The 18663-nt window shown below is 37.8% G+C and overlaps 1 protein-coding gene across 1 annotated transcript in view; it reads left to right on the top strand.

The window, feature by feature from the left end:
- The window catches only part of SYCP2L (synaptonemal complex protein 2 like), a 105292-nt gene that overhangs the window by 14121 nt on the left and 72508 nt on the right, over positions 1 to 18663 (top strand). Inside the window, exons 9-16 of the mRNA XM_047731957.1 lie at positions 8838 to 8923; positions 9026 to 9114; positions 11296 to 11330; positions 12280 to 12422; positions 14242 to 14294; positions 14912 to 14957; positions 16548 to 16640; positions 16736 to 16796. Coding sequence (XP_047587913.1) covers positions 8838 to 8923; positions 9026 to 9114; positions 11296 to 11330; positions 12280 to 12422; positions 14242 to 14294; positions 14912 to 14957; positions 16548 to 16640; positions 16736 to 16796 — 606 coding nt within the window. The remainder of the gene's footprint in view (positions 1 to 8837; positions 8924 to 9025; positions 9115 to 11295; positions 11331 to 12279; positions 12423 to 14241; positions 14295 to 14911; positions 14958 to 16547; positions 16641 to 16735; positions 16797 to 18663) is intronic.

Genomic DNA, 18663 nt, shown 5'->3' with positions numbered 1-18663 from the left:
TGTAGATTACTTTGGGTAGTATGGACATTTAAACAACATTCTTCCAATTCATGAGCATGGCATATCCATTTATTTGTATCTTCAGTGGGTTTTTTTTTAATTAATGTATTACTGTTCTTAAAGTATAGGTCTATCACCTCCTTGATTAAACTTATTCCTAAATATTGTAATGCAATTATAAATGGGATTTTCTTAGTCTTTCTACTAGTTCATTATTGGTATATAGAAACACAACAGATTTCTATATATTGATTTTTTTTTTTTTTTGGTACCCTGAAAATTTGTGAATGTTCTTTAAAAAATTTTTTCAGCTTCTTCCCTTCTTAAAAAAATTTAATTTCGATATAGTTAACATAGTGTTATATTAGTTTCAGGTGTACAATATAGTGATCTAACAATTTTATACATTAGTGCTCACCATAAGTATATTCTTAATCCCCTTCACCAATTTCACCCATCTGCTTGCCCACCTCCCCTCTGATAACCATCTGCTTGTTCTCTGTAGTTAAGAGTCTATTTTTTGGTTTGTGGGTTTTTTTTTTTCTTTGTTAAATTCCACCTAAAGGTGAGGTCGTATGGTATTTGTCTTTCTATGGCTGGACTGTATTACTTAGCATTTTACTCTCTAGATATTGTTGCAAATGACACAACTTCATTCTTGTGGCTGGACAATCTGTTCTGTGTGTATACATAATATATACATACATACACATGCCACATTTTTATCCATTCATCTATCGGACACTTCGGCTGTTTCCATATAAAGTGGCTATTGTAAATCTGTAAGCATAGGGGTACATCCTTCCAATTAGACTTTTTGTATTCTTTGGCTCAATACACACTAGTGTGAATACTGGCTCATAGAACTTTCTGTGGAATCTCCATACTGTCTTCACAGTGGCTGGACCAGCACATGTTCCCACCAACAGTATGAGAGAATTCCTTTTTCTCCATATTCTCGCCAACACTTGTTTCTTTGATTTTAGCCATTCCAACAGGTATGAGGTGATATCTCATTACAGTTTTGATTTGTACTTTCCTGATGAGTGACATGGAGCATTTTTTCATGATGAGTGATGTGAGCATCTTTTCATGGGTCAGTTGGCCATCTGCATGTTGTCTTAGAAATGCCTGTTCATGTCTTCTGCCCATTTTTCAATTAGGTTATTTCTTTGGTGTTGGGTTCTAGAAGTTCTTTACATACTTTGAATACTAACCCTTTACTGGATATGTCATTTGCAGATATCTTCCATTCAGCAGGTTGTCTTCTAGTTTCATTGGCTGTTTCCTTCATTGTAGGGAAGCTTTTTATTTTGATGAAGTCCTAGCAGTTTATTTTTGCTTTTGTTTCCCTTGCCTCAGGAGACCTATGTAGACAAATGTATGGCTGATGTCAGAGACCTTAACACCTCTGCTCTCATCTATGGTTTTTATGGCTTTTAGATCTCAAATTTAGGTCTTGAATCCATTTTGAGTTTATTTTTGTGTATGGTGAAAGTAATCTGGTTTTATTCTTTAGCATATAGCTGCCCAGTTTTCCCAGCACCAGGTGTGAAAAGACTAGACTATCTTTTTTCCCATTGAATAGTCTTTCCTGCTTTGTCAAAGATTAAGTAACCATATAATCATGGCTTTGTTTCTAGACTTTCTATTCTGTTCTGTTGACCCATATGTCTGTTTTTGTGCCAGTACAATACTTTTTTGTTTACTACATTATAATGTGGAAACTGGCATTGTGCTACACACAGTTTTTTCAAGATTGCTTTGGGTATTTGGGATCTCCTGTGGTTCAGTACAAATTTAAGAATTGTTCTAGTTGAGAAAAATGCTGTTGGTATTTTGATAGGGATGGCATTAAATCCGTAGACTGCTTTGGGTACTATAGACATCTTAATATTCTTCCAATCTATGGGCATGGATTATCTTCCTCTTTGTGCCCTCTTCAATATCTTTCCTCAATGTTTTTTAGTTTTCAGAGTATAGTTCTTAACCTCTTTAGTTACATTTATTCCTAAACATTTTGTTTGGTGTAGTTTTCCATGGCCTTATCTTCTTAAGGTTTCTTTGTTTCTTCATTATTAGTGTATAGAAATGCAATGGATTTCTGTACATTGATTTTTATATCCTGCAACTTTACTGAATTCCTTTATCAGTTCTAGTTTTTTGGTGGAGTCTTTAGGTTTTCTATATAGAGTACTGTCATCTGCAAATAATGTGTTTTACTTCATTCTTACCAATTTGGATGTCTTTTTATTTCTTTAAGTGCTGGGGCTAGGACTTCCAGTATTATGTTAATAAAAGGTGAGAGTGGGCATCCTTGCCTTGTTCCTGACCTTAGGGGAAAAGCTCTGTTTCCCTCTTTGAGTAATGATGGTAGCTATGGGTTTTTCATAAAAGGCCTTAGTTATGTTGAAGTGTGTTCCCTCCAAACCTACTTACTTGAGGGTTTTTATCATGAACAGATATTTTACTTTGTCAAATGTTTGTTCTATGCCTATTAAAATGTTCTTATTCTTTTATATTTCATTAATTTGTGACCCAAAATACCCTTATATCCCAGGAATAAATTTCACTTGATCAGACTGAGTGATTTTTTTTTTTTTAATATATCCTTGGTTTCTCTTTGCTAATTCTTTTTTTAAAAACCTTTTTGTCTGTGTTGAGATAATTGGCTTGCTCACTCTTGTGGGTGTATGTGGTATCTTTATCTGGTTTTGGGATCAGGGAAATGTTGGCCCCGTAGAACGAACTTGGAATTTTCCTTTTTATTTATTTATTTATTTTTGAGAACAGAGTGAGAAGAATAGATATTAACTCTTTTCGCCCCACCCTAACTTTTAAATGTGAGTTGGGGGAGCACAGGAGGAGGAAAAGGAAAGAGGGCAGCAGGGTGGGGGGAGAGAATCTTTTTTTTTTTTTTTTTTTTTAAAGATTTTTTTTTTTTCTTTTTTTATTTGACAGAGAGATCACAAGCAGGCAGAGAGGCAGGCAGAGAGAGAGGAGGAAGCAGGCTCCCTGCTGAGCAGAGAGCCCGATGCGGGGCCCGATCCCAGGACTCTGAGATCATGACCTGAGCCGAAGGCAGCGGCTTAACCCACTGAGCCACCCAGGCGCCCCGGGGGAGAGAATCTTAAGCAGGCTTCATGCCAAATGCAAAGGCCACCGCCACGCTCAGTCTCACAACCCTGAGTTCATGACCTGGGCTGAAATCCAGAAACCCGGGCACCTTGGTATTAACTCTTCAAATGTTTGGAAGCTTCTCCTGTGAAGCCATCTGGTCCTGGACTTTTGTTTTTTGGGAATTTTTTGATCACTGGTCCAATTTCATTGCTAGTAATCAGTCTGTTCAAAATTTCCCCTTCTTCCTGATGCAGTTTCAGGAGGTTATATTTCTAGGAATTACCCATTTCTTCTAGGTTGTTCAGTTTGTTGGCATACACTTTTTAAAATAATCTCTTGTTTGTATTTCTGTGGTATAGATTTTTTCACTTGTGACTTTATTTGGGTATGGAAGGATTTTTGTTGTCCTTGTATTGCTGCTTGAGTCTAGCTAGAGGTTTATCAATTTCCTTGATCTTTTTCAAAGAACCAGCTCCTGGTTACAAATTTTCTTCCTTTCAGCACTTTGAATACATCATACCATTCTCTGCAGGCCTAGAAGGTTTCTGCTGAAAGATTGGTTGTGTTTGGTTTGTTTGTTTTTTTTCCTCAAACATGTATAACTATTTTGCTGCTTCTAAAATTCTCTTTATCACTGTACTTTGCCATTTTTAACTGCTATGTCTCCGGGTGGACTTCCTTGGGTTGATTTCTGCTGGAAGCTCTCTATGCCTCCTGGATATGGACATCTGTTTCCTTACCCAGATTAGGAAAATTTTCAGCTCTTACTTCTTCAAATAGATTTTTATGCTGCCTTTTTGTTCATCTCCTTCTGAGATCCCTTAATGTGATTGTGATGGGGTTACTGAGCTTCCTAAGTCAATTTTCATTTTGCCTAATTTTTTTTCACCTGCTCAGTTTGATTACTTTCCATTATTACCATCTTTCATGTTAATTCACTCCTTTCCTTTCTTTAACCTATTTATTTCACCTAGTATATTTTTAACTTATTTATTGTGTTCATCTCTGGTTCTTTTAAGATTTATTTTAGAGCATGCATGTGCATGTGCACATTTGGGGAAGGATAAAGGGAGAGGGAAAGACTGTCACAAGCATAGTCAATGCTGAGCACAAAGCCCAAGACAGGACTTGAACTCACAACCCTGAGATCACAACTGAGCCCAAACAGAGCAGACATAACCAACTGTGCCATCCAGGAGCTGCTCTGGTTCTTTTATTTTTACTTTTTTAAGATTTTATTAGAGTGCTCACAAACTGAGTGAGCAGGAGAAGGAGAAGCCTCCCTGCAGGGAGCCTGATGCAGGGCTTGATCCCAGAACCGGAGATTATGACCTGAGCTAAAAGCAGACACTTAACCAACTGGCCCTCCCAGGTGCACCCGTCTGGCTCATGATTTTGTGATTTTTTTTTTTTGGGTGTGTGTGTGTGTATGTGTGTGTGTTTAATCTTTATTAATGGTTTCTCTGATATCCTCTACTCTTAAGTCCGTTGTATATTTTTATGATCATTACTTTGAATTTATCAGCCATATTAGTTATATTCACTTTACGTCTCTTTTCATGGTCTTTTCCTGTTCTTTGGAACATTCGGTCTCATTTTGTCTAATTTTGTGTCTGTGTGTTTGGAAAGTCAGCTAGGTCTCCTCTTGTGTAAAAAAAAAAAAAAAAAAAAAAAAAAACACCCCTCCAAAAAACAAAACAACAACAACAAAAAAAAACAGACTTATGAAGGAAAGGGCCTACATTATCCTGTAGTGCAGTGTCCCCTCTTCACTAGAACTTAGTGTTTTAGAGGGTATCCCCTATGTGTTGTATGTACCCTGCTGTTGTGGGAATTCACCTTTTTTGTGTGGGAGTCCTTGGCATCATAGTCTATGTCTCTCCCTTCATTTCTGGGGCTTCTCCCTTCCACCTGCCATGAATGGCTGCTGTCAGTTTTGCTCTCCACTTCCTCTTCACCCTTCTTATCTTCTCCAATATGGCCTCTTCTATACCTAATGTGGAGTTTGTTATGCCTGTCTTCAGGTTGTTTTCTGGGTTATTTACGCTGTTGAGTGTTAACAATTTATATCTGTGGGAGGAGGTCACCTCAGGGTTTTCTTACCCACCTTCCCTGTAATGGAAATAGTTCATTTACATTTAAAGTAATTATCGATAGGTATGTATTGGCATTTTAATTGTTTTTCAGTTTATTTATGTATCTTCTGGTTTCTTCTCCTGTAGTTTTTTTGTTTTTTGTTTTTTGTTTTTAAAGATTTTATTTATTTGAGAGAGAGCATGAGAGAAAGGATGGTTAGAGGGAGAAGCAGACTCCCTGCTGAGCGGGGAGCCTGACACAGGGTCCAATCTGGGACTCGAGGATCACAACCCGAACCGAAGGCAGTTGCTCAACCAAATGAGCCACCCAGGCACCCTTCCCCTGTGGTTTGAAGGTTTTCTTTCGGGTTACACTTGCATTTTTTCTTCTGTGTATGTGTCAGAGGTTTTTTTATTTATGACTACCATTAGGTATATATGTCCTCTTGTGTGTACATAGCAGCTTTTATTAAGTTGATAGCTACTTAAGTTTGAACACATTCTAAAAGCACCACATTTTTACTCCACCTTCCATGTTTTATGTATATGATATATTTTGCATTGTCTTATTTTGTCTACCCTTGACTGTTTTTCCCTGTAGATAGAGCAGATTGTATTACTACTGCGTGTTAACAAACTGGCTTTATGATGGAATCCACTATAATTATAACTGCTTTTACCTGTGAATTCTTATAACTTTCTAGTCATGGCCTTTCCTTTTCAAAGAATTCCCTTTAACCTTTCTTGTAAAGCTGGTTTAAGGGTAATGAAAACTCTTAGCTTTTGTTTGGGAAACTTTCTCTCTCCTATTCTGAATGATAACCTTTCTGGATAGAATACTCTTGGTTATAGGTTTTTTTTTCCTATTAGCACTTTGAATATATCATTCCATTACTTTCTGGCTCACAATGTTTCTGCTGAAAAATAAGCTGATAGCCTCGTGAGGTCTCCCTTAAATGTAACGGTTTTCCTCTGCTGCTTTTAAAATCCTCTAACTCCTTTTTGTCATTTTTAGTATTTATGTGTCTTGGTGTGGACCTCCTTGGGTTTACATTGTTAGGATTTCTCTGTGCTTCCTGGGTCTGGTTGTCTCTTTCCTTCTCCAGTTTAGGGAATTTTTCAGTTATTTCTTCAAATAAGTTTTCTGTCCATTTCTTAACTCCTTCTGGGATCCTTATAATGCGAATGTTACTGTGGTTGATGATGTTGCTGAATTCCCTTAACCTATTCTCATTTTTCACTTTTTGCTGTTCAGCTTGGTTCTTTTCCATTACCCTGTCTTCCAGATCAGTGAATTGTTCTTTTGTCTCTTCTAATATATTATTGATTCCCTCTAATTGTTTTGTTTTTGTTGTTGCTTTGTTGCTTTCTATCTTTGTTCTCATTCTCTTAAGTCGAGTGAGTATTTCTATGGCCATTACTTTGAATTCTCTATTATATTACTTATCTCCATTTCTTTTAGCTCTTGGGCTGTGGTTTGTGTCCTATTCTTTCATTTAAGACCTATTGTTTCCTCACTCTTTTTCTATATGTTAGGGAGGGATAGCTATGTCTTCTAGGCTAGAAAGTATTTGCCTTGTATAGAAGTTCAGTGGTTCCCTGTAGTGTCATGCCCTCTGGTCATCAGAACCACACAAGCTGGGGTCTCTCCTATGTGGGCTGCATATACCTTACTGTTGAGTCTAGCTGTGTTTTCACCCCAGTCAGCTCCATAGACCCACTGTGCCTCCTGTGGGTACACTGGGCAGGGTTTGATCCACGCAGCATTGAGGGGCCTGTGTAAGGCCTCTGCGGGCTGGTAGGTGGACAAGATCAGCAATCGGTCTGATTGTCTGGAATTAGCCTCTCTGTGTGATTGTATCAGATGACCAGCCTTTCTCCCTGTGTGGCTCAGAGGCTTTCATTGGTGGATGGGATTGGCAGTCAGACTAGGTATGTGCAATCAGCCTTTTTGTTGCAAGCATACCTAATGGCAGGGCTTTCTCCCCCTGTGATCTGTGGAAAGGCTTGGCTGCTAGAACTGTGGGCAAACTGGTGTGTGGGATTATTTCTTCCTTCTCTCCAGGGCAGTAGTCTCTTGGGAGTGGTGCTGGTTTCCCACTGGGGCACCTTGCATTGTATGGTGGGGAGCCACTCTGTAAGGATGGCTTCTAAGGCAGGTGGGTTGGATGGGGCAGGTCTGTAAGGGAGCACTGGGGGTGGGGCATGTGGTTCTAGCAAGACTGGAGGAGAGTGTCACTGCTGGCTCTAGTAAATGTCCAGCTACGTAAGCTGAGGGACAGGAAGAAAAATGGTGTCCACCAGCATTTTTGTATTTAGAGAAGTCTCCTAAAGATTCCTGCCTCCTACCACATACTCTGAGATTAGTAAATCAATTTCTTCAGTGTGTGCCCCAGATACTTTTGAAACTGTTACTTTCATGCCGGATCTCAGGACAAGTTATTATGCTGGCTCTTTGAGGGTGGAGACTCTTTCTTGGAATTCATGTTCTCTTAAGTTTTTTGTGACCAGTCACGTGCTTCTTAAATCTTCATTTCCAGAAGTAAGCACTTTTTAAAAAGTCCCTTTTCTGCTACCTAATGGCAGTGTTCCTCTTTCCCTTTTCTAAGGCTCTATTTGTTTTCTTTACTATGTAAATGAAAAGACAGGACACCTGATAGTTGCTAATTAACAGGTACATAAATGTTTTTAGGATCCTCTGCTGTCCATCTGGGCTGTGTTGAAATCTTCAAGTTTTAAACTGGCAGGCAAGTTGTTGGTACAGCTCTTAGCCAAACTTCTGATTTCCAGAGCCCATCCAGCAGTATCAATCTGGCTTTCTTTGATAGAAGAATCCTTTTTACTTCTATTTTTCTGCTTTGGGGTTCATACAGTCTCATGAGTTCTATGGGGGGTGAGTATATGACATGTGACCAAAAAAATCTATATATCAAAATTGCACCTTTGAACCTATGAAAATAATGTTATGATCTTAACACAAATGTTTTCATTTTTCATAAATGTACTATAATTTTATCTTATTGTGCATAAATTAAACCATAGTTTAATAAGCAGGATAATTAATATATATAATCAACATTATATAGTAATATCGATAATTATTAGCCAAAATTAATAAGTAGTATTATGATCATAAATACTATTAGTAATACTAGTATTGATATGATATACAATAAGATAATCACATACCCATTTCTTGTTACGATGTACTGACATAAATAACTGAAGCTTCTATAATTATGCTGTTTAGTAAAGGTCAATACTTTGTTTAAACCCTGCTTTTGTTAGCATAAGACCTTTTAAAATTTTTATTTTTGGAGAAATATACAACGTAAGAAACAAAACTGCAGTAGCTATCCTTTGTATATCTGTCCCTCAGTCTGGATTTAAAAAAAAAAAAATGTAGCTTTGCTTGAGACAAGGTAATCACACACAGCCACACTTTGTGTATGCTGCTCTCTTCCTCAATGAAGGTCTAAATGCTGCAAGTGTATTTTATCCCTGTCTTATTGCCCAGACTGTCTCAATTTCTAAAATGTTCACTGCTCTCATGGTGTTTCCAGTCTTTGCCTCTTCCTGTTTTGTGGGAGTCCTTTCCTTATTCTTCGTATCCGTTTGATTTTTCTAAAATTATGCTTTCAGGGAAAATGCAGATTTTGGATTCCTTCATATTTACCTTAGGGTTTCTGGTGACAGAAAAGACTGTAAGTCATCTGATTCAACAGGAGGTGAGTTGCAAATAACAAATCTGCTAACAGTTGCTCTAAAGGCCTTCGAGAGGGTTGTTCAATCGGCCTCCATGTTTCTTCCCATACTTTCCCCGTCTCCAGGCTTTGAAAACTTTGAACTCCATTTTGCATGACCTGCCTCAGGAAGAGCGAAGACGACTCCCTTTGTTGGAAGGCCCAAGTCGTCTTATGTAAGTGACCTTGTACTTGATTATGGGATGCTGTAAGGGTAAAAACTTCCTGGTTGTACTGCCTCTGTCTCTGTTCTCCTTAGACCTGATGCCTTCCTTGCTTTCTTCAGTAAATGCTTTGTGCACCTGCTGTGCACAGGCTCTGAGCTAACAGTGACGGAGGACTAAGGGGAAAAAGCTAGACTTTGCTAAGTTCTTTCTTAATAGTATGTTTGTCAAGTTTGTGAGCTGAAATGCTTTCTTGGGCTATAGGTTATTTTTTCCTCTGTGAATGTGAGTTAAATTAGTGACTCATAGGAGATTGTTAAGAGAGTAGACTCTGGACCAGACTGCTGGGCTTCAGATCTGGTTTTGCCACCTCTCTTTGCTCACCTGTAAAGTGGAGCCAACTGTGATTCTTGATAGTTATTATACAGGTTGAATGAACTAACTCATTCAAAGTGATGACCATGTTACTTAGTAGCAAATGCTCAAAAGCTACCAACTTTCAGCTATGCCATTGGCATTTGTATTGCTTTTCAAAAATGGGAGAAAAAAAAGTGGATTTTTTTTTTTTTTTGATGGCCTAGTTATGATTATGTAGTTCTTGGGACATTGAAATTTAGGAGTAAGGTTGTAATGTGTGGCCATGAAAAGCAGAACCAGCACCCTACTCTAAAATTTGAACCTAAATGTGTTAACTGTGCTAGCCACCAACCAGCATCATTGACATACTGTGGTATGCCATCATTCACGTGACCTGCAGCCATGACGGAAGAGAGGAAGGGCAGCCAAGTCTGTCATATTATAGGCCTGAATGAAGTGATAGGGAACATGGAGCCCACTGCTGTCATGTTTGTTCATTTAACTAGTGTTTGCAGGATGCAGTTTTTCTACTGAATATTTCCTAAAAAATATCTAACTAGATTAAATTAATCATTACTCTTAATGTTATATTTAGAATTGGAGAACAACTGATCCGATGTTTTCTCTTAAATTTTCAAACTAATCGTATGGTCCTGCCTTACTGTGTGTCCTAAAAAGTCTGGAATGTTCTGGACTTAAGGTTAGATATAAAGTCTGCAAGCACAAAGTAGGGGTACTATTTTAAGGCAAGGTTTCTTCTTAATAGTAACAAAGCCATCTGTTTATGAGAAATTGAACTACAAGATTTCTTGGCCAATCTATTTTTTAAAATGGGAGTTATTTGAGACATTAAAAGACCAGTATCATACTTGTTAGCATTTAACTGAAATTGTTATATAATGTGAGAATCTGTTGTTGGATGTAATATGGTTAAGTTATTACATTATAATGCTAAAATTACCAGTTTTTAAAAGCTATTCAAGAGCTCACTGGAAGGACTCACAAGACCTACTGTAGTATTTCTTTCAGGTGTCAACTATGTTTTTAAAAGGATTTATTCAAAAAATATATTCATGCAAGTTGGTGAGAGGACTATAAAATTCCAGAATCTTAGCATTTGTTGATCTTCAGACATCCTCCAATTGAATCCCCTTTACAGAAGGAGCAATACTGCCTCTGAGTATATAAGAACTCTAGCCTCTTTTTAAAAATGCTTTTAAGTCATTAACTTTACTTGACATTTAAGAAATACGTCAAGATGTATTCTTGACATTTAAGAAATTCTGATGCTACGTTTGAAATAATTCTAAAAATAGACATCTTGGTGGGTGGGTCTGGGGGCTTAGTCCAGCATCTGCCTTTGGCTCAGGTCATGATCCCAGGGTCCTGGATCAAGTCCCGTGTTGGGCTCCTCAGAGGGGAGACTGCTTCTCCCTCTGCCCCTCTCCTTTGTTCATGCGTGTGCTCTCTCTGTATTTTAAAAAATATACATCTTGGTTGTCTTATTTTTTTCAAATGTTCGTCAGTGAAAATCCAACGGTTTCTTTCTTTAAGATACTATTTATTTTATTTGACAGCGAGAGAGACACGGAAGCAGGGTGAGTGGGAGAGGGACAAGCAGGCTTCCCACCGAGCAGAGACTGACAGGTGGGGGGCGGGGGGCGGGGGGCAGGGGCAGCTCTATGCCAGGACTCTGGGATCATGACCTGAGCAGAAAGCAGATGCCCAACTACTGAGCCACCCAGGCACCCCTGCATCTTGGTTTTAAATTTTAATGCCAATAGAGTAAGGTTTTATGTGCACTTCAGTAAAATGTTATTTATCTAAATGTTTCAGGAAAGACCTTGCGAGGACAATCTTGACTGTGGGTGGTAAGAATTGTTTAGAATTTTAAATATTAGAGTATTACATGTTGGACAACTGGGGGCTTTGTGAGCATCTTAGAACTATGGGTAAAAATTATGGTCAAGTTGAAAATAGGAAGAACACTTCTAATTTATGAAAAGTTTTAGCATGCTGAAAGCCATAAAGAATAATTCATGAATACTCATTTCCTCACCAACCAGCTTAGTCAAATTCTAACATTTTGCCACATTTACATGGTCTTGGTTTTTTTGGTCTTTTGTTGTTTTTGTTTTTATTTTTTCAGTAAAATAAACCAGTTACATGTAAAACTTCTGGTGTACATGTCCCTGATCCCATTCTCCTCCCCACTGGTAGAGGTAATCCTTGCCTTGGATTTGTTTTTTTCAATCAAAAGTATGTTCTTCTACTTCTATGTATTCATAAACCACATTATTTTTTCTAATTTTTATTTAAATTTGAGTTAACATACAGTATAATGGTTTCAGGAGTAGAATTTAGTGATTCATTACTTCATACATTGCTTTGCAAATTTTAAAAGCATTCTATAAATGTCCTCCTGTTGTACATATCTGGCTGCAGCTTATTTTTTATCCTTAAAATTACTTGCATTTTAAACAGGTTATGTATTATCAGTCATGAAGTATCACAGTTTATTCTGATTTTATTTTTGTAGTAATATTAAGACTGTTGGGGCTGTTTTGAAGAGTGTTTTAATATAAAACATAAAATGTAGAAATGTTTTGTTATATGCTGGGCTATTTAGATTTTCTGCTAATGTTAAATACTGAATTTAAGTAATGGTGCTTTAGGATACATATTACTGCCTATAACTGTAACATACAATGCCAGTCTTCAAAGATGGAATTTCTTACAACAAGTGTTAATCTGTAGAACTTTTTTTTTTCTTTTGCTTTATGCCCAACTCAGAATAACCTACCATTTTTTAATCTCTAGATTATGACCAGCAGGTTGCACTTTCTGAAGCATTGTGTAGACTGACCTTGAAGAAATCAAGGGCTGAGCTTGTCCATGAGTGGTTTGAAGATGATGTCCTTGCTGAAGCTTTCAAAGAAATTAAAGATCGAGAATTTGAGACGGTGAGATTCCTGGTCATCAAAAGTCTACTTACCCAATACTTATTAAACCTCCTCAGTGTTCTCTTCAACACTGGGGTCAGGGGAGGAGATTTTCTTAAATTAAGAACCGATTAAGTGAATAAGGAGCCATTCTTAAGCTTCCTATTTCTCATTTATGTGAAATGATCTGAGGACTCAGCAGAATATCTGTACCAAATATGGGCATACAGATTTTTTAAAGGTAATTTGGACTGGAGACAGGTGATGTGAATATGATGGACCCAGCCCATGAAAATGTCATGGTGGGGGGAACAAATTTCAGTGAATCTCAGATGGTAGGAGAGCTAGAGAAAATGTGCATTTCAGCCTTGTACAGAGCAGCTGGGGCAATGAGGGGAGGTTGAAATTGGCATGGGGTGAATTAGTTGGAGGAGTATTATGGGTAGTTGTGCTTTGAACCATCAGGCCTCTCTATTTTAGAGGAATAGTAATTTCCAGTGTTTTCCATGCAGTCTGGGTTCATGGCGATTATACCCCCAAATAGCACAAAAAAAGGTTATCGTTTGCTGCATATTCACCTTCATCCTAAAATAGCTCAAATGGTTTTCCTCTTCTCTCTAAAAGTTCTTACAATGAAGGTTAGGTCCTTTAGGAAAAGGTACAATTCTTAGTAACCATGCTCCTGTTGAACCAAGCTTTTCTGGTCAAAACCACTATACAATTAGAATTTTATTAAATCTGAAGTTTTAAATACACTTAAAATACTAACTTTGAGCCTACTGCCAGATAGGTACTAGTTACTTAACCAGTATTGATTTTGATGGAAATGGAAATATTATAAGCCTCTGGTTTGAGTCTACCTCCATGGCTTACATGATGCACGCACTTTGGTAGGTAGTTGACTTACAAAGCCTCAGTGTCATTATCTGTGAGATAGGAATAAAACCCACCTTAAAGCTGTGAAAACTGAATGAGAGAAACCAGTGTGTCTGGGATGTTGTAGACTCAGAGGTTAGTTCCCTTTTTCCTCTTCATTATACCCTTGTGGTCAAGGAAATTCCACGAAAATAAGTCAAAAGTAACATTTCTCAAATCCTTTCCCCCATAGAGCCATTGTCTTCTTAATGGAACTACTTCTAGGTCAAGGCTTACATTGCTGCTGTCTATTTAGTGCTGCATAAAGATGTGGATTGTAAGGAGGGACTACAATATTCAATCCTCCCTAAGAAAAGGGACAAAAACCTGGGTTGGTGTCTGTTCAGCTTTAGTATTTTGGAGGCAACAAATTTACCTTCTTCCTGGCTTCTGGGTAGGAGAACTCTCTAACAATAATCCTTATTCTCAGAACCTGTGTGAGAAGAGAGAAACCAAGAAGGAATGGGGTAGAGAACTCTTGATGATGAAAATTGGCAATGGATAATGCTCCCAGAATAAACCCGAAATGTATAAGCTTATGGGTTTGTGGTTGACTCGTCCTGGGTAGATATTAGCAAGATGGATCCCCAATGGATTAGCATATAAACTGTAATCTAGGTCACTAGTTAAATGTATTTCTTTTCCCTTCAACCCAGTGAAATGTAACTGTGCACATAACCTTTGGAAACTTAAAGCGTTCCTCAGCTGAAAATCTCCTGGCTGGGGGTTCCTTCCAGAATTTGGGTCTGAAGTTTCCCCTTTCTAACACAGAGTATTGTTTTAATTAACCTGTAATAATGAATCTTGGTGGAACACTGTGATGTTACTGGATCCTGGGAATTCAGAGCAAACCCTCGTTTCTACATGCTGGTAAAAAAAATAGTAAAAGCTTTTTTCTCTTAAAGTTTGCATTATTTCTTTGAAGGATAGTAGACGGTTTCTCAATTACCTAAATAACCGACTTGGTGATAAGAGAAGGTAAGTATGTCTCTGGGTGTTATTTTATTTTGAAAATATCTAATATTAGAAATCTAGGCTCCATTCTATTTCAGGAGAGAATAGAAAATACATAACTTATCACTACTAGATTATCCATTGAATAGAAATGTCAGGAGATTAGATCCACTCTCCGTAGTGATTCGTTTGTATATGTTTAAAAATTACCTCTATCAGTTTTTTTTTTTTTTAGAATATTTACTTATGCTTTGGAATATATTTAACATGTTCCCTAAGAGATTTTATGAAATGATTTTTTTTGAGGATTTGAAGTCTGTAGAGATAGATTTATTACAAAGTGTTCTTGAGAATTTGCTAAGTTCACTCCTTTCATTGTAATCTGGCCCAGCAGCTAGGCAGAGATAGAGTATTAGTAAGCCTGGCTGGTAGACCAGTAAACCGGACTTGTATACTAGCCAGATGGAGACTGGAAATTTCCCCAGAGTAGTATCCATTTGTAGGTTTGAGACCCTCTTTCATAGTTTATGCAAAGAGATTTAATCACATACCCTAGATAAAAATGCTTGTTATAGAACATGTGTAAGTTGTGTTGGGTATCCACCCATATTTTATTTTTTACATTGTGAAATGTTTTGCAGGGTCTATTCATTTCCGTGTATTGCTGCTTTTGCTGATGGGCATGAGGTATGTTCATCTCTAGGGCTGTGAAAGTGGTATATATGGGTCTCATAGACCCTAACTTAGGTATACATACTTAGGCCAAACTGCTCTCCCTAAAAGAAGGGCTTTTTAGGAAAAGAAGCTTGCTTCTTTTAGAGGTCTCCATTCCGAAGCCTTTCTTTGCCTGTCTTCTCTCCTGCTCTAACTGGGATGCATTACTAATAAGTTTAAGGTTTCTATTGTTAAAGCCAGATACAGGAATTTTAGGGTTGTTACTGTGTTCATGAGATCTATTACAGGAATCTGGCATTATTTTACTCTATTAGTGGATACCATTATTCATGCCTGTATTGTAAGGAAAAGAACCATTCCCTTGATTCTTTCCATTTGATGCTCCCCACCTTATCCACAGAAATTGGGGGCTGTCTTTTCACAAGATACTTCTACCTTGTATTTTACAGTCAAAGGGTGAGCAGTTTCTTTTTACCACCTTCTTCAGTTTCTAAATGAACAAGGTCCACCTACAGCATCTTCACAGGGGATACATTCTTCAAAGACCTATGAACCTTGACTTAGCTGAGGTTTCCTGGACCTTGTCATGTCAAAATGTCCTCATCAACCGTTTCCTTGCTTTGAGTTTAGAGGCTGTTTCTCTGCCTCTGTGAGCTGAACCCTTAACTCCTGACTCTACCACAAGTTTCTTCTCCCTAGGACTGATTTTAGTAGCCTGATTGATTTCTCTATCTCTATTTTTATTCCTCTGGTTATCTGAAGTTTCCAGTATCTGCTTGGTGGTAGATTTTTTTTTTTTTTTGACTTCTACATTCTCATCAGCTTCAACATGGCCCTCAACTGGCTTCCCATAACGTACATTATAGTTAAAGCCTTCATTCAAAGAAATGAGCACATATGATGGAAAGTTGCCCAAGAAATGCCATTTTCAGAAAAGCAAGTGGTCTATTTTTTTTTCCCCAGTCTTAAGATATAAACTCTTCATATATTTCTGATATGTCTAGAAAACATCTGGGAGGAAACAAAGACATCGTTAATCTTTCTCTGGAAAGATACCAAGTTGAAGGGCAGAGAAGGAGACATTGACTGTTTCTATAAACAATGTGGTTTGAAGCTTTTTTCCTATAAGTACCTATTTATTTTACAACCAATTAAAATGAAGGTAATTTGAAATCTTCACATTTTAGCTCTAATGGATATAGTAAGGTAGATGGCAAATAATCACTTATATTTGATAATACCTCCTTAAAGTTTCCATTTCTATGCAGTATTTCTATTGTTTCTGCTTCAAGATAGGACTACTTATAATTCTCTCAGGGGGGAAATAGGTGAATAGAGTCCTCTGACACATTTAAACATCTTTCAAATGTTAAGCTAAGGATAGTGGTTGTGGTTTTTTGTTTTGTTTTTTTTCCAGAAATACCTTAGTTATATGAAGTTAAGACCTTCCTCCTGTTTTGCAGAAGTAAGGCAATAAAGACCTCCTACAGTATTAAAGTAGTGTTTTTCCAAGAAAAGCAGAAGTTGTTTTTAGCGGACTAATTTCCCTCTGACTCTTTAACAGGACATGTACACAATTCATGTTGAAATTACATCTTACAGATGAGAAAACCAGAAGATGAAAAACTAGAGAAATTTTGGATTGACTTCAACCTCGGAAGTCAGAGTGTCACTTTTTATATAGACAATAGTAAGGTAACTATGTTTGATTCCTACTTAAACCAAGTGCTTAGAGATTGTTTATATGCAAATACATTATGTGCTCATGAACGTAACTTATTTTTTTCCAGAGTGCTCTATGGGACTCAGTAAGACTTTTGAAGGAAGCAGTGGTTAATTTCAGCGTACTAGGTAAGATAATTCTAAACCACTCCACATTTAGTTCTGATTCTAGAGCAGACTTTGTCCTTTGAGGTAGGAGGGAGATGGTATAGTGTGATGGAAGGAACACTGCTCAGGGCCAGGGTGCAAGGGTACAAGGTTGAGGACTCCTTCACTTTGTAACTTCAGGATTCAATTATTTTCCTGAGATTTTTTTAATTGTAAAAATAGTTATAGTCACTCAGAAATTTCAAAACAGAATCACCATGTGAGAGCAATTTCACTTCTAGATAGCAGACTTGAAAACCGATGGACATACCGATGTTTGTTGTAATATTATTCAATCGCCAAGAGGTAGAAGTGACCCAAATGTCCATCTAATGGTGAATAAGGATGGAATACGATCCAGCTTTAAAAGGAAAGTCTGGCACATGCTACAATAAGGATGAACCTTCAGGACATTACACTACGTGAATAGGCTAATCAAAACACATATCCTATCATTCCATTTATGGATATCTCTCAAAGTGATAGAGACAAGAAGTAGAGTAGGGGCTGTGGGGAGAAGGAAATGGGGAGCTCCTGCTTAACGGATAGAGTTTTAGATCTGCAAGACACAATTCCAGAGATCTGTGGTACAACAATGTGAATACACTTAATGCTACTGAACTATATATTTTAGAGTGGTTAACATGGAGAATGTTTTATGGCCCAATTAAAAAGTTGGGAGAAGGAGAGCAGGTACTTAAAACCAGAACAGGGAAAGCATATCAGGCTGACTCCATGCTGCGCATGGAGCATGACGTGGGGCTTTCTCGCCACTGTGAGATCATGACCTGAGCTGAAACCAAGAGTTGGATGATGCCTAAATGACTGAGCCTGCCCCCAGGTGGTTTTCCTGCCTCCTTTCCAGAAGCAGTCCATGCCCTCTAGGCTCTATCACAGCCAAGACCAGTGACGTTTAAAACTCCAGACTTTTAAAGCCCTGCTGGTTGCCGGACCTCACAAAATTCAACCCTTCTCATTTTCCAAGCCAATGACTTTGGAGAAATGTTTTCCTTGTGTGTTCTCCTGTGTACTCCCTTGCCTTTCATTGAGACCAGCTCTCTCCCCTCCACAGCACCAGAGATCCATACTTGCTACTTTCTTCAGTGTGACCTCTTCTCTCCCTTTAGTTGTGGCATTTATTTTGTCCATCCTCAGAACAACTTTTGGGGTATTCAGGATGATTTGATAGTTATCTAGTCATGTTTGTGGGACGAAATAAGCCTACAGTCCTCCTATTCATTCCGCCACCATCTTTTCTCAATACTGTGCCTTCGTAACCTCATTCCTCAGATCCTGGAGGGAAGTACCCAGTGCACCTCCAGGGGCCACACAAGGAGGTCAAGGCAGAGTGCAGACAGATCACAAGTCTTTGTTTTCAGGTCTATTTTGTCTGATAGAAATATTGTTACCTCAGCTTTCTTTTCACATCCATTTGAATGACAAATAATTTTCCATCCCTTCACTTCTAATCTGCATATGTCTTTAGATCTGAAATGAGACTCTTATAGGCAGCACATAGATGTGTCTTGCTTTTTTATCTGTTCTGTCACCGTCTTTTGGAGTATTTAGTCCATTTACATTCAAAGATTTACTGATAAGTATGTACTTAATGCCATTTTGTTACTTGTTTTGTGGTTATTTAGTTCTTTGTTCCCTTCTTGCTCTTCACTGTTTGCTGGCTTTTTGGAGTCCTATGCTTGGATTCCTTTCTCTTTATTCTTTGTAAATCTGTTACTGGTTTTCGATTTGTGGTTACCATTGAGTTTATAACCTCTTATACATATAATAATCTATACTTGGGCAATGGTTGCTTAAGTTTGAATCCATTCTTTACTCCTCTACCTGCCCC

Source organism: Lutra lutra, chromosome 6, assembly GCF_902655055.1.
Source record: "Lutra lutra chromosome 6, mLutLut1.2, whole genome shotgun sequence".
In the NCBI taxonomy this organism is placed as follows: domain Eukaryota; kingdom Metazoa; phylum Chordata; class Mammalia; order Carnivora; family Mustelidae; genus Lutra; species Lutra lutra.
The sequence above is the reverse complement of the archived record's forward strand: the minus strand, read 5'-3'. Positions and strand labels throughout refer to the sequence as shown.